The 22,085-nt window shown below is 45.2% G+C and overlaps 1 protein-coding gene across 6 annotated transcripts in view; it reads right to left on the minus strand.

Moving 5' to 3' along the window:
* Window positions 1-21,861, minus strand: part of LOC140716325 (heterogeneous nuclear ribonucleoprotein C-like) — a 29,506-nt gene extending 7,645 nt beyond the window's left edge. For 2 of the 6 annotated variants that reach the window (XM_073028934.1, XM_073028933.1), the window contains exons 1-4: window positions 3,268-3,538; window positions 1,492-1,567; window positions 893-943; window positions 106-156 (exon numbers count right to left, since the gene is read on the minus strand). In XM_073028934.1, the coding sequence (XP_072885035.1) occupies window positions 106-156; window positions 893-943; window positions 1,492-1,567; window positions 3,268-3,523 (434 nt within the window). In that variant the 5' untranslated portion in view covers window positions 3,524-3,538. Of the gene's footprint in view, window positions 1-105; window positions 157-892; window positions 944-1,491; window positions 1,568-3,267; window positions 3,539-3,715; window positions 6,490-16,397; window positions 17,385-17,420; window positions 17,490-21,593 lie in introns of those variants that run through there. The other 4 variants (XM_073028929.1, XM_073028931.1, XM_073028930.1 and 1 more) reach the window with 4 other exon arrangements.
* Between the last annotated feature and the right edge of the window lie 224 nt (window positions 21,862-22,085).

Below are 22,085 nucleotides of genomic sequence, written 5' to 3' on the forward strand. Positions count from 1 at the left end.
TCCAATGGCTTTGCTGGAGGTGAGGAATGGTGAACCCCTCCTCGTGACAGTACAGGCAAATATTTCACAGGAGAGGGAGGCAGGGTGGTTTTAGGCAACTCTTACCGGGTTAGCGATGGGATCTCGTATGCTTCCGACTGTCTGGTTGGGGGTGCACTGAGGTTGGCAGGTATCGGAAAGGAAGAGAGAAAATAAAGGATTACTTCCACATCCCACACAGTCAGCAAGCTCAGAATATACTCCACTCTCATCACAAACCAATCCTTAACCCCAGTATCCCTCCAAGTCCTCATCTTGAGACCACGCCTCCACCTATAGCTCTCCCATCCCTTTCGCTGGCTCTGGGCTACTTCTCCCTTGCCCTGAGGGTCTCATCCTTCTTCCCTAGCACTGTCTCGTGAACCTATCCTGAGTCACTGCTCTCTCCACCCTTCAACCTGAGATCACCACATGCCTGGGGTCACTGTTGTCCCTCAGTGCTCTCCGTCCCCTGACATTTGGACCTGGGGTCAACCCTCTCCTAAGACTACTGTTTCTTGACCTGTCTTTCCTTGGGATTGAGTGGGAAAATGAATCAGCCATGATCGAATAGTGGAGCAGACCCAATGGACTGAATGCCCCAATTCTGCTCCTGTGTATTATAATCTGACCCTTAAACATGGGGGGGTTATGGGAAGGGTTGTCACCATCCTGCTCCCCACTCCCTCACATTGGGACCACTGTTCACCACCCTCATACACCCCCACATCCAAGCCCTTGCGCCATGATGCTGCCCCACTCCCCACCATGCTTGTAGGAGGAAAACCGGGGCAAACTATGGGACTGGGTTGTCAGGGCTGGGGTTTCGTGGTGTAAGGCCAGTGGATCACACCGTGTGGGGAGGTTTCCTTACCTGTCATAGAAGTCGGTCCTGTAGTAGTCATAGTCCAGGTCAGAGGTGGACCTGTGAAGATAGAGAGAGGGGCATTACCAGCGAGGACAGAGAGGTGTCTGAGACAAGGGGGCAGGATTAGGGACCGACCAGGTGATAGTGGAGGAGGAGGAAAGGGCGGCGAAGGTTCCAATACAGAACCCACTCTCTGAAGGGTAAGTGGAGGCCCTCACTACACAGAAGTATCCTGACAAACACCCAAAGGCTATGAACCAAGTGCCAGTCAACAGGGATACATGTGGATGGGGACCCGTAGTGATACTGAAGGACCTGCCTCTGCATTGTATATAGGAGTGGCTACTCCCTGTATATCACCACACCGACAGGCTCTTGGAGAAAAGCACAATGACAGAGGGGCGCAGTGAGATGGAGCAGGGATGCTTTGAAGCAGGGTGAAGAGACCACCAAATCTCCCCCCCCCCACCCCCCACACACACTCACAGAAGGGGTTCCTCTGCTCAGGAGCAGGGAGCTTCCCACCCTCCCCTCACCAATCGTTGTTGGGATCTGGGTGAAGGCAGGAGAGGGTGGGGCAGAAGATGCAGTCCAAGCAAACTCACCCATACATGTCAGAAGCAGATCTCTTCTGGCCACTCTTGGGTCTGTTGGGTTTGGGCTCCCCAGCCAGGTTGATGTCTGTAACATAAAGCAGGCACAGAGAATCAGCTAGAGTCATGGCCTGGTTTCAAGTTTAATTTTCATTCAATCATACTTGAATATAGCCACATGAAATCACATTGCTCCAGGGCCAAGGTGCAAAAACACACACAGTACATAGCACAAAATAGCACATTGTTATGATTTCAGAAAAACAGTCACAAAGAAAATATAACCCAAGTCCCTGAGTTGTCCTGGTCCAACTTGAAATGCACTGACCATGAAATCCCATCTGCCGATATCCCTCCAAACCTCTCCCCTTTGTATAATTACCTCGGCAGTTTTCAGATCTGCCTGTGTTAACAATTTCTGACAGCTCATTCCTAGCATGAAGCTGCTCTTGATGTCTCTCACCTCTGATCTTGAACCTATGACCTCTCACTTTTAGCACCCCCTTCTCTGGAAAAAGACTAGATTATGCATCTTGTTTAGGTTGAAGGTTGAGGTCACCCCTCAATTTCTTTCGTACCAGGGAATGAAGCTAGTGTCTACCCAACCTTTCCTTTGAGGGGTGGAACATGCAAAACACGCAGCGGTAAGCTTATCTGATCAACAAACCTGATAACACCCCAAGACCAGAGCCCTAATTCTATTGTGGAGGTGCTGGGCACTGAAGTCAATGTTAGTTGCGAGTGTAAAGTGAATACAAAATGAAAGCCTTTCTCTTCTTCAGCCTTCTGTCTTTCCAACCATCACCACCCATATCCTCTTGCCTTTCCCCTCTTACGTAGACCCCACCTATCACCTGCAAATTCATGCTCCTCTGCCATTAGATTTCAGAACAGTCCATGGACCCTTTCTTCCACTATTTATATCTCATTTTAAAATTGCTAAGTTACAATGTCTTGCACTGTACTGCTCCCACAAAACAACAAATTTCATGATGTCAGTGATTTCCCTACTCTTCCTGTTCTGGTTTCTACCCCCCTTCCTTTCCTATAATGATGAGGGCCTCAGCCCAAAATGTGAACTCAGCAGTTATTACACATGCCTGACTGCCTCTTGGGATGGTGCTAGTGAATTTGCTGCATTATTTCGGAGAGGATTTGAGAAAGGTATAGACCCAGGTGGGGTAAAAACCATGTGAACAGCCCCTCAAAACCTGCTCCAGACACTCACTATTATCTGTCCCAATTACCCTGATCATTCAAACATTCTGAACTCCTCTTTAAGGACCCTTGATAGCCATGCCTCCACACCTCTCCCCCCTTCACTGGTCCGGTTCTCTCCGCCATCCCAGAAACATGCATGGGTTAATCAGCCACTGTGAATTGTCCCCAGTGAAGGGGAAGAAAAAGGAAGGTGAGAGCCTAAGGGAGAAAGGGAGTAGAGAGAAGGTGAAGGCAAGATGAAGAGGACGGGGGGAAGATGAAAGAGACACAGAATGGGAGAGAGTGAGGAGACGACAATAGGAGAGTGGGTGAGTGAGCAAGAATGCAATGAAGAGAATGTGTGATCAATGGAGATGTGGTTTCAGGGATGTGCTCACACCCCCTCCCACAAATCTTATCTTCTACCCTCCCTAAAGGTAAACATGGACCTTTGCAGATTGTGAATCTCGTACTCAGCACCTTGCAGGGTCCTAACATAAAGGGGGGCAGGGTTCAGGTGTTCCAACCCCATGAAGCCCACCCCTTCTCACCCCACCCCCCCCAACACGCCCCTGGTACCCAGCTCACCCAGTGGCTGCCCTGCGATAATCCTGCCATCTTCAGCTGCCACAGCCGTTCGAGCAGTCCTCTCGTTAGCATACTGGACAAAGGCATAGCCCTTGTGTACTGAACAGCCCACAATCTTGCCGTACTTGGCAAAGAGGGCCTCCACGTCCGTCTTCTTCACCACAGCGGTGTTAAGGTTACCGATGAAGACCCGGGAGTTCAGAGAGCGCGGGTCGTTCTTGTTGGTCACATTGCTGGCCATCAGTTTGGTAGCCATGAGGCTCTCGTAGCTCTGGTTGGGTAGGCAGTTGGCATTTCCATTTCGAGTAAGGGAGGGAGAGAGAGAAGGAAAAAAACCAAGGGCAGCACATTAGCTCCTCTGTCTCTGGCCCCTTGCCCTTTCTTCACCTTAACCATTTTGATTACTGGCAAGGCCCCCCCCTGCCTTTAGCCTCTCAACCACACCTACCTCCTGGTTCAACGTTTACCGCTGTCAGACCGCATCCCCGTTGAACCACAGGTACACGTCTCTTCCTCCCTCCTCCACCCCCCACACTGCCAAGTGCCAACATTAACACATCATGCCGCAGTTGTGGCCTCACCAACCAGCAGTGGCAGTGTGGGGTTGTCGCAGCAGGGTCATACTGCTGGCTGGTCTCATGTGACGAAGGCGTCCAAGTCTACAGATCTCACTGATCCAAGATGTAGCCCGGACCACCTTTCCACATGCAAGATCTGCTTCGGAACACCTCAGTCCACTGCAGGAGTGCTGAGCCCATTTTGGATGCTGAGGAGGAAAAGGCCACCACCAGCCCCCTAGGGGTCTGGCATACAGAGAATGTCGTAGGAATCATTTAGTCTAGGGTCATCAGGCTGTGTTGGAGCAGGAGGAAGAAGCCATGCGCGTTTCTCTCCCAGCAACACTGCCCATGGGCGCAGGCCCTGCACTCCAGAGCACCCCCAGGACCGCACAAAGGTGGGACATCCTGCTGGAGGTGGAACAGGTGGACAGCGGTGTAGGAGTAGAGGAATGGCACCTCAGCTTTAGCAATGAACACTGTCCAAACAGCAACCATCACTACAAAACAGCTACGAGGCAGGCTTCCAGGAAACTTTTACACAAGAGATCAGGAAGTCCAGGCAACCGTGCAAGATACAGACGACTTTTCTTAAACCAGGGTGTCAATGAAGTACAAAAGCAAGCCCTTTGAGCCTGCTCCACATTTCAAAAGGACGAAGGCTCAACTTATAGTTTAGCCCCATTTTTCATTCCGACTGCTACACCAGATGCATGTCACTCTCAAACTTAAAATTAATTCAGTGACCAGGTGCAGCAACCACCCCGCCACTGGGGAGAGAATTCCAGAGAATCACATCGCCTCTGGGCAAAGGGTATCTCCCCCTATTTTCATCCTGAATGGCCAAACTCTTTTTTCCTAAGACTCTTCCCTGGATGCCCCAGCTAGTGCAAGCATTAAAGCTCCAATGCCAACGAGGCCTTTTCTTATTTTTCAGAGCTATCCATCCATTCAAGACCTTACTGAAATGTGGAACAGCTCTCAAAGTGGTTTGATGCCATAGGAGCACAGAATTTACAGGTCATCCTGCTCAAGTGGGGCCTTTGCTATTTAAACCTCCTCTCCGTCCCCCCAGCTGATGAACACCATCCTTCCTGCTCCCTTTACAGCATTCCGAGTCCACACTGCAACTTCTGAAGACACACAAGGTGGCAGGCACTGGAACCTGGAGCAAAGAACAAATTGCTGGAGGAAACTCAGCTGTCCGGGCAGCATCCACTCAGGGAAATGGATGCTTCTAATCAGGACTCTTTCTCTGGACTGTCCATTACCCCCATCCGACCCTCTGAGCTCCCTCAACAGCTCATTGTTTTTGCTTCAGTTTCCAAATTCTCTAAGCTCTTCAGGAATCATTGAAGGAAAAGGCTTGGGATGGGGAAAACAAGTAATTGGGTCGTGTCTGTGGAGGAAGGGAGATAGAGGCAATGTTTCAGGTCTGTGACTGCCCCACACTGGAGAGCCAGGCATAGGTGAAGAGTTGACAGCCTGAAAGGTCGTCTCCATTTTGCTCCTGGCTGAATGTCTGCAACTTTCTCCGTGCTTCAGACCTGTGGAACTTTGCTTTGTGATCGACAGCAGAAATGAAAGTGGGGGTGAAGGGGCAGTGAAACGGGGTCTTACAAATTAGGAAAAGAGTACACAGGGTAATTCAGGCATCATCGTTCCTCGCTACACTGGATTAGCTGGAAGGGATGGGAAGGGGTAACCCCACCCTGTTCACTCGGTGACATCTCTCTGCCCCGGCTGACAATCCTTGCAAAGATTAGAAATGGTGAGCTGATGTTACCCCCCCTCCCCTTCACCACCATTCATGATCATGTCCCTCAGTTTCCCATTCTACCCCACTACCCTCACTTTCTCTAACATCCAGAAATGTATCAAATCTCTGGAATTAATTCCTCTGGTTCACCACCTCAGGAAAAACATATTTCTCAACAGCCCCCCCCCCCCCCAACCGTCAGACCCAGACCGCAGTTGAGGCAAGAAGCTTCCTTGTATCCACTTTGCTGAGCCTTGGTAAGAATCTTTTCTCAAGTTTCAATCATATCCATTCTCATTGTAAGTCTGCTCATTCTCTCCCCCACTGCAAACCCAGCAGCACCCCGAGACAATCACTTCCCCCAAGGTCTGCATTTGGGCAAAGGAACTGCACACACACTGTTCCAGGTGAGGTCTGAACAGGGCCACGTCTCAGTAGTGAGATTTTCCAATGCTGTACTCAAACCCTCACTTAAGAGGAACCAACACACCATTTACGTTCTTAATCACTTGCTACACCTTCAGACATGGAAAATACACCTTTGAACACTGATGTTACCTGATCTCACGTTGAATAAACACACCCCTTCTGCACAAGCCTCATTTTCTCCCCCCATATCCCATCTGACATGTCCATGTCCACACACCCCTTTACAATCTTCTCCCTACTCACAATCCCACCCAGTCAGGACACTTGGGAGTTTGGATTCCTCCAAGACTCATCACGGCTGGGACTCAGGCCTGTCACTAACAGTACAACCTGTCAACTCCAAGTAAACATACACTGCTCTTTGCCTCCTGTCCAGTAACTAATTCTTAACCTACACAACCTCAAATGACCATATCAAAAACCTGGATACAGGTCCTCCCCCAGGTTACAAAAGTACAACTGGACACAGGTCCTCCTCTAGGGTTACAAACACATAACTGGATACAGTCCCCCCCCTGCCCCCCCCCCCCCGAAGTTACAAATGCACAACTGAACACAGGTCCTCCCCCAGGTTACAAACACACAACTAGACGCAAGTCCTTCCCCCAGTTACAAACACATAACTAGATACAGGTCTTCCCCCCCCCCCAATGTTACAAATATATAACTGGATACAGGTCCATCACCACTTTACAAACACACAACTGGATACGGGTCCTCCCCCAGGTTACAAATATATAACTGGATACAGTCCTCCCCCAGGTTACAAACGCACAACTGGACACAGGTCCTCCCCCAGGTTACAAGTTGTTCTGGAGCTTGTACAAGTGTTTGGGTGTACAGTGGGATACATTTGAGGGTTGTAGCATCTTCTGCCAGCTGGGTGTTCTTTGCAGCTGGATTCCTGACTTGCAAACAGTTTAGGTTATGAAGAGATCTCAGGAATGGAATTTGTCTCTGAGGAAGGCCTGTACACCATTCCAGTCCCCACCCCCACAGCTTCTCGTCACAACCCAGAATGCTCCAGCACTTCAGTCAAACATGATTTTCTCTTCATGGATCAATGGCTCCTTATTCCCAGTGTCAGTACAGAAAGAGATAGAGAGATGCACAGAAATTGTCCTTTCAGCCCACCAAGACCACCCTCAGCCACCCATTTACACCACATCAACATTAAATTTTATTTTTTTAATCTTCCCAACATTCCCGTCAACCTTCCCCCCTCCCCCATGCTGGAACACAATTAACCCCCTGACCTGCACACAGTTAGGATGTGGGAGGAAACCAAGCACAATCGCAGGGTGAACGTGCAAATTCTGCACAGAAAGAGCGACTGAGGGCAGGACTGGACACAGGTCTTTGCCACTGGTAGGCAGCAATTCTATGATTCAATACTTAGCAAAACACCAGTCAAAGCAGATGGAGCCACAGAGACTGGAATATGGATAGAAATGAACTGCTAGAGGATCACAGTGGCCCAGACAGCATCTGTGGAGGGAAATGTACCCTTTGCCTTGAGGGTAGAGGGGAGATAACCTCCTATCCACCCTTTCAGAGCACTTACCCAGGAACCAGTAGAATAGGGTTCCCTTTAACACCGATTCCTCAACAGCTCTTTCTTGCATCAGCCACACACCCTTCAATTCCCTCCCCAGGCTATGTGTCTCCTTGCATACCCTGGGAATGATTGGGAGAAGAGCAATATACAGACTGTGCACCATTAGAATGGCAGTGTCTCTGCTCAAATTTGAACTCTGGAGTCTAACCCAGCTGAGGATCAAAGTCAGTCTGCAGATGGATAGTGTCCCCATCCAACCCCACCTGTGCACCTCATCACTGCAAATCACAAACTGCACAGAAACAGTCCCTTCCGCCTGACTCGTCCTTACCAACTGCAGTATCAGTCTACACCAATCCCATATGCCTGCATATCCTTCTAAGCTTTTCCCATCCAAAAGCCTTTTAAACATAGTATTGTACACTTCCTCCAGCAGTTCATTCCAAATAACCAGACCACGTGGAAGAACGCAACTGTAATTGTACCCACATCCTCTGGCAATTCATTCCAGATAGCCAGTTCCTGTGGGAGAACTTACCACTCAGGTCTCCTTTGAATTTTCCATCCTCATGTATACAACCTGTGCCCTCTGGCTCTAGACGTCTGTACCGCAGGAAGAAAGGAAACACACACACAAAATGCTGGAGGAACTCAGCAGGCCAGGCAGCATCTATGGAAAAGAGTAATCAGTTGACGTTTTGGGCCGAGATATTCATAAAGAGATTTCCAAAGATGCTGCCTGGCCTGCTGAGTTCCTCCAGCATTGTGTGTTGCTTTGGATTTCCAGCAGATTTTCTCCGGTTTGTGGCCCTCAAGATGAAAATCTACTCATCTCATCTATGATTCTCATGATTTTATGAACCTCTATTAGGCCATCCCTCAGCCTCTTGCATTCTGTCAATCTTCCTGTGTAACTACAGCCCTGCATTCCAGGCAATCCCTGTGGGGTGGCAGCCCAAATTACAGGCAGAACTCCAAATGTGCTGGAACTGGAAAGAGATTCTAAGCCTGGGCAAGCCCGTACAGCAACACACTCTGTAAGCAGGTGGCTTACTGTACTGATCACAGCCAGTACAGTTGCTTTTCCAGAGTGCCGGTATGACCTTGGTTTGATCCAAACATGCGGAATCCGCATGCTCTCCCTGTGACAGGTCTCCTGGGTGCTCAGGTTTCCTCTCACAGCACAAAGGTGGGTAGGTTAGAGCCATTGAGAGATACAGCAATGGAAACAGGTCCTTTTCCCAGGCATGTGCAATGAACATCACTTACACTAAACCAAACAGGTGCAAGGAGAATGTGTCTGCATGTGTGTCCAGGGGCTGGGGGAGAGGAGTTAGTGAGCATAAGAGAACAGGATATGGGGTAACAAAAGCAGAGGGAGGGTGGGAGAAAGAATGCGACTACTCTGAGTCAGCATTAATTCAACTGGCTGAATGGCCTCCCTCTATCCTAAGGAAGAGATTTGTTAAACCTTTCAGTCACTGGGTTACGCCTGAAGCCCAGTCACGGTTAAAAAATTAGTAGCCAACACATACACGCAGCAAGATCTTTTGCAAAGGGAATGAGTCTTTGCCAGGAATACCAGCCACGTGATCTGCAGCTTGGACCTTGGACATTCAATGTAATGGGCTATCACCATCACCTTTTCAACATGCAAGATGTCTCCAACCCTGCCTCATCTATCCACAGCTAACATTTTTCTATAGTTCTTCACCCTCAGGACCAGAGGTACTAAACCTGCATGTTTACCCTAACACTGGATGTTAATCTTAGAAACAAACGGATTTCCCCGGGTGCTGCAGCTTCTTTCCACATAAACACATGAAGGGTCAGTATGTTAATAATTAGTGTTTGAATTGTGATCCGTATGGACAAGGAATAGAATTGTGACTCTGCGCTGAAGGGCCTATGCTGCATGATCCTCTGTTCCTGGGTAATTCTAAGGGCACTTCAGGCTCCCTCTCAGTGTTCACCTCTCTCTCTCTCTCTCTCAAGGAAACTACTTCACACTCAGTTCTATAATGAATCTTGCTAAGAAACTTTTTCAAACTTTTTAAGGTGGTGGTGATCAGAAATGGTCAGTCAAGTGTTTAGAGCCACTGCCTCACAGCTCTGGCAATCCAAGTTCAATTCTGCTAAGTTCACCACTGCAATGGCCAGTGTGGAGTTCCAACACCCTTCCTGACACTTTGTAGGCTTCCCACCCCACGGACCAACTGGCCCACCATATCTGTGAGACACCAGACTGTTGTGAATTGCCTCCAGCATGTGGGCGAGGGGTAGAATCTGGGAGGAGTTGTTGAGTGTACAAAATGGGAATAATGTGTGGTTGATGGTCAGCATGGACTCGATGGGCTGAAGGGTCTTCCATGTTGTACCACAAGGGAAACCCAAGTTGTCTTTCCAGTAGCAGCAAGTGAGAACTCCTTTTGGGGGAAGCAACACCCCTGACAGTTAAGTTTGGCCTCAGCACTCCTTGGGAAAATTGGGCCACAGGCTGAGTGCCGGATTGAGTAGTGACAAGGGAACAGGCCCATCAGCAAGAACTCGTTTGCCCCACTCCCATTCCCATCAACTCCCCAGACTGTCCACACACAAAGGGAGAAGGGTGTGCAAGCTCCACATACTAGCAAGAGGTCAAGATTGCACCAGGGTCTCTGGAGATGTGAAGCTGTGCTCGATCACTGTTGCCCATTAATTTGAAGCCTGAAACAGAACTGCAGCCACAGTAGCTAAGGAGGTCCTGAAATGCACTCAGAATCATAGGTGTTACTGCACACTTGGGTGAGATAAAGAATAATAGACACCCTAGAGAGCTGCATGCTGGGATCTAGTTTCCCATGGTGTGCAGGTTTGACAGTAGGCAGAAGGAAACTGGATTAATGTATGATGAAGGAAACCTTCACCTCGAGGCCCTGAGGTGAAAGTTCCACTGTGGGGTGGAAACTGGAAGGGTTGCTCTGGTAGCAAGTTGGCACAGACACAAAGGAGCTGACCTCCCTCCCAACTGTGCCAAAAGTGTCCACCCCCCCCCCCCCCACAGCTTTCCATTTAACACAGGCCCTCGGAGACATCCCCAGGTTGTGTAGTCAAATACAGCTGACGCTTGCGCACGTCATCAGAAAAGGATAATGAAGGACTGGGCTCAACTCATGAGCCTGGGGTTGTGGCTCAGTATCGCAATAAGCTCATGGCGCAAGGCAACTATGGTCACTGAGCAAGCCAAGAGCTACCATTGGGCAAAAGCTCCTACTGGCTGGGGAGAGGGGCAGCTCCTCAGCGACATTAGCACGAATGGTGGCAACCCTGGGCTGCTGGGAGCTGGCAAAATGCAAGCTCTTTTTTGATTGTGCAGGATAGGGAAGGGGTTGTTTTTCCAATGGCAGGTGCTCTGCTGGAGCTTTTAAGTAACAGACAGGAAGTACAGCCCCTACCACAGGTCACAGCTGCCAGTGCCACAGGAGTTCTGCAGCTCCAACCTGTCCCACAGGTCATATGGTCCCGTTCACCATCCGCTAGGACCCGCTGCTTTGCAGACCATAGGGTTCATTCCATTTCATAAGTTTCTATTAGATTCTCTCTCATTCTGTGATGGAATTCAGAAGAATGAGAGGGGATCTTAGTGAAACAAAATTATGACAAAGATAGATATAGAGGCAGGGAAGTTTTTCCCACTGGTGGGAGAGTCTGGAACGAGCCTCAAGATTCAGGGAGACAGATTTAGGATAGAGGTAAGGAGAAATTGCTTTTCTTGTAGAGTAGCGAATGTGTGGAATTCTCTGCCCAGGGAGGCAGCAGAAGCTACCTCATTAATTCTAAAAACAGTTAAGATAGATGTCTACAAAGAGGAATTAGGGTCATAGGGAAAATGCAGATAAGTGGACCCGAGTTCACGGCCAGACCAGCCATGATCTTGTTGCATAGCACAGCAGACTCGACAGGCCAGATGGCCGACAAATGCTAATTCTTACATCTTTTTGTTCTCCCCCACCAACAGCGGGAAACGATGTACTGCCCAATGCACCTCCCTCAAATACATCAAGTACACTAGCTGATTTTGGGGGAGGGGAGGCTTGAGGCACACACCTCTCCAAAGGCAATATAAACATGTTCACAACATGTGAAAGCAGGCCACCTGGCCCCTCAAACCTGCACTATCATTCAGGACAATCATGGCTGATCCATGCTGACTTCAACTCCTCTTATGTACCAGTTCCACACTGCCCGCAGTCTTTCATCTGTTTATCTATCATCTTCTTAAATATATCTGACGATCTGGCCTCCTCCACCCTTTCCACCACCCTCTGAAAAGTGTTTATTACTTTGAAATGTCCACCTCTCATCTTGCATCTTTGTTCCCTTGTTCGGGCATATAACCTCAACACCACTGTCGCCTCAAGTAAGGTCACCTCAGTCTTCTAAACTCCAAATACAGATCCAGCCTCTCTTGGCAGGACAACCTTTCATCCCAGGAATTAACTTGGAAAGAACTCAGCAAGCCAGGCAGCATCTACAGAAAAGGGTAAACAGTCCTGGTGAAGGGTCTCAGCCTGAAACGTTGACTGTTTACTCTTTTCCACAGATGCTGCCTGGCCAGCATTTTGTGTGCTGCTCTGATTTCCAGTATCTTCTGATTTTCTCATGTTGGTGAATCTGTCATCTGCACAAGGTACAGCTTTAACATGCCCTTCCTACAGCAGTTATTTCCTGCAAAACACACCATCCTCTCCATCTCTTTCCCATCACTGTAGGCTCACATGTCAAGTATAAGTGTATTTGATACAGAGGAAATTCAAGTGTGGCTGTACATGAGGGATAAGGCTTTGCAATGGGCTATTTAATATTTTGTCCTCCCTGCATCTCAATCTGCAAAGAGGATCGCATGGATCCCTACAGCCAAGCAAAGGGTGGGCAACCGGTCATGTGTAGGCAATGCTCAGGCAAGTTCTTCCACTTCCACATAAGCTCTACCCTCCCCCCCAACAAAACTCACATCAGCTGGACAGAATTAGGACGAGAGGAGGGGCATTAGGAAAGGTAGGAATATGTAACAGAGAGGTGTAGCAGTATTTAAAGGGGTCATAGTGGGAGCCTCTCTATTATATTTGTTTTATACCTCAACTATGTCAATCATATAATAAACAAATGGGAGATCAGAAGTGCAGAAACTGATAAGATGATGAGGTGGAGGAGGAAGGGAACAGAATAAATGCAACATTGGAACTAAATCAAAGGTGTAAGTCAAGGATGCCAATGGTAAGGTGCCGTAAGTGGTGAGGGTGTGAGGTTGAGGAGTCAAGAGGATTGATAACAGAATGCCTTGCTTACTTGGAACTAGAACAGCGAAGAGCAGGAAATGGAGAGGGCCTTGTGTCAGCAACAGTTCTTTGGACGAATCACCCCTCATGGATGTTGCCTAGCCAGTAACTGAGCCAGTGTGATACCTGCAGTCTCTTCACCGACCCTCTCAGCCTCTGACTACCCCTCTCTTGCTTCCTTTGATAACCTTTGAATTGAGGACAGGAAGATTTTCCTCCAATTCAGTTCCTTGTTAAGATCACCACCGATTTGACTAACCTCAGCTCCGATTTGCCCCTAGAGAATACACCTCCCTCTGCTTGAAGACTTTCAAAGACCCTGCTCCTCCCTGCCCACTGAGGAAGCATGTTCCCAAGACCCACTACTACTGTGTTTGTGTGTGTGTGTGGGGGGGGGGGGGGGGGGGGGGGGGGGGGAAGAGAGAGAGAGAGAGCTTCCACTAGTTTCCTGCAATGTTTAAATAGAGATCCATTCTCCTGCAGATGGAAACATCCTCTCCACATCCATCCTGTTGAGACATCATCTACACATAATGTGAAGGACTCTGGGCAAGTGAACTGCAAGAGCTTGCCACGCACAAAGCTTGATCAAATCCATATGCAGGTGGGCAAATCATCCTTCCACCTAGACAGTCTGCCATCAAGCAGCAATAGCTGTTCTCCTTGTTATAGGGAGAGCAACAAGGATAGAGTGGACTTCTAGAGGGCACAGCCTCAGAATACAAGGACATCCCTTTAAAACAGAGATGAGGAGGAATTTAACCAGAGGGTGGTGAATCTCTGCAATTCACTGACACAGAAGACTGTGGAGGTCAAGTCATTGGGTATAATTAAAAAAGTTCACAGGTACTGGATTAGTAAGGGATTCAAGTGTTATGTGAAGACAGAATGGGCATGAAGGGAAAGAATGAATGAGCCATCTTCAAACATAACAACCTTGTGGGCTGTTATGGGCCTAAATCTGCTACATCTTAAGGCCTTATTAACACATATCTTGTGCTGATAAATGGCATGAGTGTATCGACAGGTACTTGATGGACAGCATGCACTTGGTATGAAGGGGTTGTCTTCCCTGCAGAGGTTATTAGGGGAGTTGGGATTTATTGTTTATGGCAATTTCAACCCATAGTAGCTGGTAGTTCTCTATTCCCTCTCCACTACCACCTCACTACCCCGTCAAAACATCCTCCTCCTCCATTTAGTCTTTCTTGGACCCTGTCTCCTCTCCAAAGTCTGGGGCACATGACGGCCTTCTGTCAGATTGAAACCCTCGCACTTGCTGCATCCCCTCTCCCTGACCTGTGACACCCAGCTGGCAAATCCATTATACACAAGTCACCTCACTCACCTCCCATGAACATGGAAAAAGGGATGGCACTAGCCTCAGGGTATGGGGATGGGGGATGTCTCCTCATCTCAACTGCACCCAAAGACCTAAATGTTTAGACTTGCTTGTGTGTTTCAAGAACAAACCATCTTCTGAGGGAATATCTACAGAGCAAAACAGCCAACAGCAATAGGCTGATACCTCTCCCCCCCCCCCCCCCCCCCCCCCCGGGATCTGATGAAGTGTTGCAGTTAGCCACCATCCTTCCCACAAATCCAGCTGCTCTGTCAGGAGGCAAACAACCTATGTTTTACAGGCGCTCTCCCAGCTGATCAAATTCCTTCTGTGTTGCCCATGGCTCAATGATTCTGTGCCCCTCTCTCATCCCACAAGGACTTGGGAAATTGTAAGCACATCCCACCCTAGCCTGAGGCCAGAAAGTTGAAACTGACACTCCTGACACAGATATCTTGTCAACAGGCCTTTAAAAGCTCTCTTCAAAAAGGTGATGGGCTGGTGGGGCTCTCCCGTACCTTAGCCAATTCTCACCCTTCCCCTCATTCAGAGGCGAGAACCTGAACATGGTTATTACTCAATGCTGCGTGTGAAAGCACATCAGCCTAGCTCTCCCTAGTTTCCTACCACCCCTTTGGCTCCTCCCCAAACCTACCCTGGAGTCCTGTCTCAATTCATTTCCTATTGTAAAGGATTGGGTTCATATCCAGGCCAGGAACTTTCCACATGCTTTACCCCATTCATTATTAGAGAAAATCTCTGGCTCGCTTGTGTTTACTGGCTCCGAAGCAGATCAATCATTAGTGGATTTGGAAATATCTGAGGATAAACATCCTTCCCTAAAAGCCTGCAGTTTCATCTAAACCACCTTTTACTTTAAGAATCACATTGGTTTAAATGTACCTCAGCTGCAATCCTGTGATATAATTTTTTTGGTTCCTGATCAAACGTTCAAAAGTTCTGGCTTCATCCTTGCCATTTGCCACTATATCACATTTCCTAAATGGGCAATCATTGAAGCAAAGGCAAGACACAGAGACAGTGCTCCATTGGCCAGCCCTGTAAGCCACAATAACTGACAGGAGGAAGGTATCATTGAGTGGTGGTGGTGGTGATGTTGGAGGGTGGGTGAGGCAGCCACTGAGTTTGATAGCCCTGTGACTCAACTCTCAGTTTTAAACCGATCCTAAATCAGATTCCAAACACATCTCCCCATCTATGCGTTGAAGTATTTCTTCACTTTGACCCTCAGTAAGTTTATTTCAATTGCTTTCTTTAAAAAGGCTGCCATTCTCCATCCCTCCCCAATAGTTCTTCACACCCCACCAATGAACTCAAATCAGATCACCCCACGATACTCTGGCCCAGGAAAGTTGATTAATGCTGGTGTATTGATCACTGATTCCATTTACCTCACCAAATGAGGACATCTCAGATGAGTCCAGAGGCATCATTAAAGCACACAGACAGGACTGTAGAAATTGTTCCCTTTTTGTTGTGATTCAGCCACAATTGCCAAGTCTGTATATGAATGTGGTAGTGCTCCTGAAGCCACTATGAAGCCAATGGCCAAGGAAGTGGAAGCCCAAGACAACTGCATACTGTGATTCTTTTGATTGACCTTTAGGTCTTTAAACCCTCTCCATTATCTCCTGACCTCAACCTAGAGGAGGAAACCTCTGACCCAGCACTGTACACTTGGGAGTGAATCACCACACAAGTTTAGGGTGCCACCATTCCCTCAACTGAACCTCATCAAACCTTTTCTCCCAAGGAAACCCCAGCATGGACAGGCTCATTCATGGCTACAACCCCATGGAAGTGCTGCCAATGACCAAGTCAGGTTGATGTATCTAACGATGAATGCTCCATTTTGGTTGAAAGGCCCTAAACAGCTGGATATTGAGTGAGCTCAGGGTGGGGGGGGGGGGAGAAGAATTACTTGATCCAGATTTCCATTTCCAGCTTTTTTTTTGCTTCAAAGTAGTTCGCTCCCCTCACATTGCAACCGGAATTGTCACTTTATCCACACAGAAACGACAAGTCTGGTTAGCAATGGGAACTAGACAAGGCCATTGCTCCTGGGTGCATGGGAGTGGGAAGGTGGAATATACCTCCCAACAATAAAGGTTACTGCTTTTGAAGTTGCTGCTTAACTAAAACTTACTTGGCTTGCACAACCCTTCAGGCTTCATCTTAGACATTTTACGGAGCAAGGATCACGACCAACCCGGCTGCTGTGTGAAGCTCACGAAGAGCAAAAGGTGGCACTCCCCCCCAGCCTTGGCTTTTGGGTGCATATGATAGAGGATTGTGTCTCGGGAGGGGGTGGGTTGTATGAATACAGTATGGGTGCTTAAGGGGGTAGAGTGCGGCAAGAAACACTCAAGCGATTTGTGCATTTGCAATTAAAACAGCAATTGGAAGCAGCTTTATTTTCCCCAAACAAATGTGATCTGCTAATAAGTGCACGATGCGACCATTTGGATTTTCTTGGAGGCAGAGAAGGAAGGGGGATGAAGGGAAGGAGAGGGAGGGAAGGAAAAAAAAACTCCACCGTCTGCTCAACTATGCCACCAGAGACCAACATTTTTTTTAAAAAGTTAAAGACGAAGGCACTTAAAAAATCTACCAGCCTGCTACTGAAAAAACCCTCTAAAAAGCCACTACTCAACTGCAAAAATTAAACGGAGGGGAGGAGAGTTGTACAAAAATATAAATATATACTCTCTATATGAATAACATCAATATAAAATGGACAAAAACTTTAAAAATTGCATTGTAACACTTCAAAATTGAACAGTTCGATTCAAGCTCGGAGAAAAAGGAGGAAAGGAGGAGCAAGAGTTTTCTCGATACAAAATTTGTCAAAGAGATCACCTCTGGAAAAAATATTAACAGTTTGAACAGCAGTATAAAAAAGGGGAAAACGCTTGGAAAAAAGAGAGAGAAGTTAAAAACATTATTTGAAAAACAATTCCTCAGTTGTTAAATTAAAAAATACTTTAAACTAAATATACCAGTTATGTACGTGTGCTTTTAGAAAATCTACTCGCGCACACTGCTAAAACTACAGATATTTGTTAAAAAGGAGTATACAGCTTTTTTTAAAAAAGGAAAAATATTTTGCATCTCTTAAAACACTTCAGCTTTAAAAAAAAGTTTTGTGAGAAAAAATGTTGGTGCTTACTTCTGCATTCATGTTGATCTTATAGAGAGGCCCAACCAACTGGTTTTTAGGGAAAAAGTGTCCACAAAACTGCGAATATAAAAAAACATTAAAAGTACAAAAGTTCAACAGAAGCAATTCGAGGAAAAGAAATCATTCTCACTTTTATTAAAGTTCCCGGTCTGAAAAGTGCCACCTTTGCAACACTGGGCCGGGATGGGGCAGGACAGATGCCCACTGTGACATTACTCCACTGCCATCTTGAATGGTCTGGCAGCCCTGCCAGTGAAAAAGGCAGGTTGAGCACTGGCAGCAAGCAGCAGCCACACCTCACCATGGCTCAGAAGCCATGGAACACAAGCAATTATTTTTTCTAAAACAAAAATAAACAAATTAATATCAAATTAACTAAAGAAAATCGGAGAAGTCAGCCATGGTAGAATTTGCCCTCAAACCGTTGTGCCTTTCAGTGATCAACATCTTGATGGCAGCAAAGTGTGCCAACTTCTGCTTTTTCCCTTAGAAAAGAAGCACAAGACATCTTTGATTTTGCAGCTTTTCAAAATACTGCTTCATGCATCTTTGCTAAAAATGCCAATTTGCATTTTATTTTTAAATTTCAAGACGCAGAAGTAAACACCAAGTGTACTTGATGTCTTCCCTCCAAAAATTATGAAACCTATATAATAAATATTTTCAAAGCACAAAACATTAACAATGTTCTCAAAACAGGAAATATGGAGAAACAGCCTTGAAGATTTTTTAAAAAAATGTAATTATTTAGATGAAGTATCCAATTTATCAAAATAGATTCCTGATTGTTAACAATCTTTTAAACATTTTTTCAATTAGTTTTAGAGTGCTCCAGAGAAATGGGATTTTACTAAAAGTGGAAAACAAAGGTTGAGGTACAAAATATGAAACTTTCCTTTTTTCAAAATGCTGAATCACATCCATTTCTACATCCTCGTGAGACATTTCCTGCCAAATGCACTTGTGGCAAGTACAAAATAGTGCAGAAACACCTTTAAAAGCACTTAATGTTCTGCCTTGTAATCGAACTTATGCTTAAAAAGGCAGCTGAGCTGTGATACGGAAAAATCCGAAGTGCAAAGCAGTTTAGCATATAAACATTTTTTTAAAAAATGATTCCTATTATGAAAAATTAGGTTTCCTAAAAAGCTCGTTTCCAATGTGTAAAATGCTATTAAGATAAAAACCCTCTCAATCTTAAAAACATCTTGAACTATTTCCACTCTCCCCACTCCTAAAAAAGGGGAAACTACCAGTTTTTGGTAAGTACAAAACAAAGGGAGCTTTCCATATATTTTTTTTAAATCTTTAAAAAGTGCTAATTGTACATCCCTTTAAAAACCTGTCCCTAGCCAGAAACTTGAGGGTAAATTTTTCATGACCCCATCTGTAATCATAAATATATATAAATGTTTAAATTTGTTGTCTATTTGTATCGCTAAACTGAGTAGTGAGTTTGATTTAATTGGGATTAGTGCATATTGCAAAATTACATTAGTTTACAGTTAAAAACTTCATAATTAGTATTAAATTCAAAGGCAAGCGGTACAAGTAAATTTGACTGATGTATTCTAATTCCAAATAATAGCCCTACAATAATCAAAATCAAACTTTTTAAATAGAGCCATGATCTTTTAATGACAATTTTTGAAATAACACTTTAGTACATCAAACCAAAATGCATTATTTAATAATGTTCCAAAATGAAACGTTTTAGCACTATTTTGGTTTATATTATAAATAGATCATTTAATTTGATGGCTGTAGAATTTCTAACTGCTTTAACTCAATGCTTTAAACAATTCTAATTTTTAAACACTAAGATGAATATATTTTAATTATAATCAGAATTTAACAAGGAATTGGAAAAGTATCCCAGTGTAGTATATGGTGACATATGTACTTTGGTAATAAATTTACTGGCTTTTACAATTGGTAATAATCTACACAACGCAATTAACAGATAGTAGTTTTAACCAAATGTGAAAGTTTCAGAATTATAAAGCAGAATATAAAACTGTTCTCATCTAACCACAATGATTTTATATTTCCAAAATGAACTGGAAAGAATTTAGATTTAATAAGGATTAAAACTGAAGCAGACATCACATTATTAGCATTTGGATTACAGGATGACTTTAACTAGAAAAAGAACAAGTCAATTCCACATGGAGTTTACACTAAAGCAGAATTTATAATTGTACCATATTCAAAATATTAAGTAAAACTGCATTTTGAGCAGTGAATACTGAGCCAACAAGGCTCTCATTATTTATTGCTAATTATTTATATTTGCATTTGCACTTTCTGTTGTTCACTGATACTGTTCTATAGATTTGTTGAGTATGCCTGCAGGAAAAAGAATCTCAGGGTTGTATGTGGTGACATGCACGTACTCTGATATTAAATTTTACTTTGCATTTAATTTCCGCATAAACATATCTTCATGGATTTTTGAACGTGGGCAAATGTTTAGTTAAAAATTATACAACAGAGAGGATAGACTTGTCAGAGCCATTTGTATTTGATTTTGTTTTTTATATATATTTCGCTGAAGCCATATTAGTTGAAACTTGACTATGATGTCTTTCTGTGGACAGTTATGTGAAGATTTTGCAATACACTCACTAGTTGTAATGGCTGCACCCTCAACAGCACACATATAAATCAATACCTGTGCAGGTTGCAGCAACCGAGTTTATATTTTATGCAGGTTTATATAACTTTAACAGAGAATCTGGCAGATTTTTGAATTGTTTTTGAGATTTAGGCAAGCATTCTAGATTTTACTTAGAAGAAAGGTATCGGTACTCCAATTTTTAGAAGTCCCCACCAGCTGATATAGTTTTATAGATCCACAAATGAGGCGAAGATTAGGTGACGCTCCTTCAGAAGTTATTCTTTCCTCAAGTTTACATATTCATTGCGTAATATTCATGTACATGCGTACAGATTTGCATTGGTGGCTGCAACAATAAATTAGAGCTATGATGATTTAGCAAAGTTCCGTTCTATTCCTAGGAGTATAGGCAGGGGAAATTATGTGGATTTATCCACACGTAGAGTCTTCAGCCTCAATCACATCCTCTAGACGAGGATAGATCATTGAAATGTTATTCACACCTAATATAGTCCAATTTATATAGAGCAATTTTCATTTGATTAACCTCTACGTCTAGGCTTTTAAGGCAAGGCTCCTACACCCAAATATTAGTTACCAACATTTACAGATTCCTCCCTACTTAAATCTGTTTAGACAATGCTACAAGCTACAATAAATTACCTTTTCCCCTGGATTATCGACTTCTTATTCCAAGGCATTAATATAATATAGGAACATTATGCAACATAATAATTCAGATTCAATTTATCGCTGTTTAGTTAAAGTGGCCAGGCCCAAAGACTCTACTCTATCCCAGAGCATTTAAATGAGTGCCTAACAACTATAGTTTTGTTACTATTCCTAGGCATTAAGACAAAGCTACAGCACCAAAATGTTAACCTTATCCAGGATTGTACCAATATTTATATAGGTGGTTGCAGTGCTTATAAACATTATACAGGCATTTATACAAGTCCCTAGCAAATGGCAGTAATTTAGAAACATTTAGACAGCAATTTCAGTGGCCCTTTGCAATAAATGTATTTACTGAAAATTAGATATTTACCCACATTTATAAAGACCCCCTAGCAAAAGCTTTATATTTGTAATAGTATTCACATATTTATTATATTACTATATGTTAAAGTTAGTTACCCACATTTTACAGATGTGCTGTTATTTATGTAGATTTACCCCCGTTTATAATGGCATTTAGGGTGAATGTGTAACAACAGAAAGTTAGTTATCTTATTTATTTAGATTTATCCACGTTTATAAATTTGTCCTCCATTTATATAAACATTTAGGCCTAATATATAGCAACATTTATTGATGTATCCACATTTATATAGATTTATCGACATTTAGAGAGATTCCTACCACCTTTCCCCAGAGACGTTAACACTAAGACGGATCCCCACCCCAACACACGCCACCCACTCCCCTTCTCCCTCCACAAAACCTCCCCACCCCACACAACCACCACCCCAACACCCCCCCCAAAAAAAGACCACCTGACTTCCCCGCCTTCCTGTTGTTTTAAGACTGTTGGTACTCACCGAGGAGAGGACAAAACCCCCGAGAGACAGAGAGGAGGGACGGGGGGTTTGGTGAGGAGGGAATGAGGGAGGGAGGGAAGGGGATTTTGAGGAGGAGGTGGAAGTGGGAGAAGAGAGGGGCGGCTTGAGACTCGCTCTTTGCCGGATGGGGAGATGTTGGGGAGGATGGATGGAGGGCAGCTGTCCTTATTTATGATCTGAAAGGTGCCTTTTTACTGAAGGGGAAGGTGGAGGGAGATGGATCAAGGGATGGGAGCGCCTACAGACACACACGGCGCACACACACACACGGAGCGGGAGAGAGGTCGCACGCAAACTCCAGGCCTTCTTTTTTTCCCCCCCTCCCAGCGAAAAAACAACGCACGGCGGCGGAAAGTAAATAATTAAAAAGCCAAATAAAAACTAAAAATATTTTAAATAAGGTGCGGGAGAGGGAGGAGAGAAAAAGAGAGACAGAGGAGGGAAAGTTCCCCACAACAACCAACAAAATGG

This window comes from Hemitrygon akajei, chromosome 25 (genome assembly GCF_048418815.1).
Source record: "Hemitrygon akajei chromosome 25, sHemAka1.3, whole genome shotgun sequence".
NCBI classification, from domain to species: domain Eukaryota; kingdom Metazoa; phylum Chordata; class Chondrichthyes; order Myliobatiformes; family Dasyatidae; genus Hemitrygon; species Hemitrygon akajei.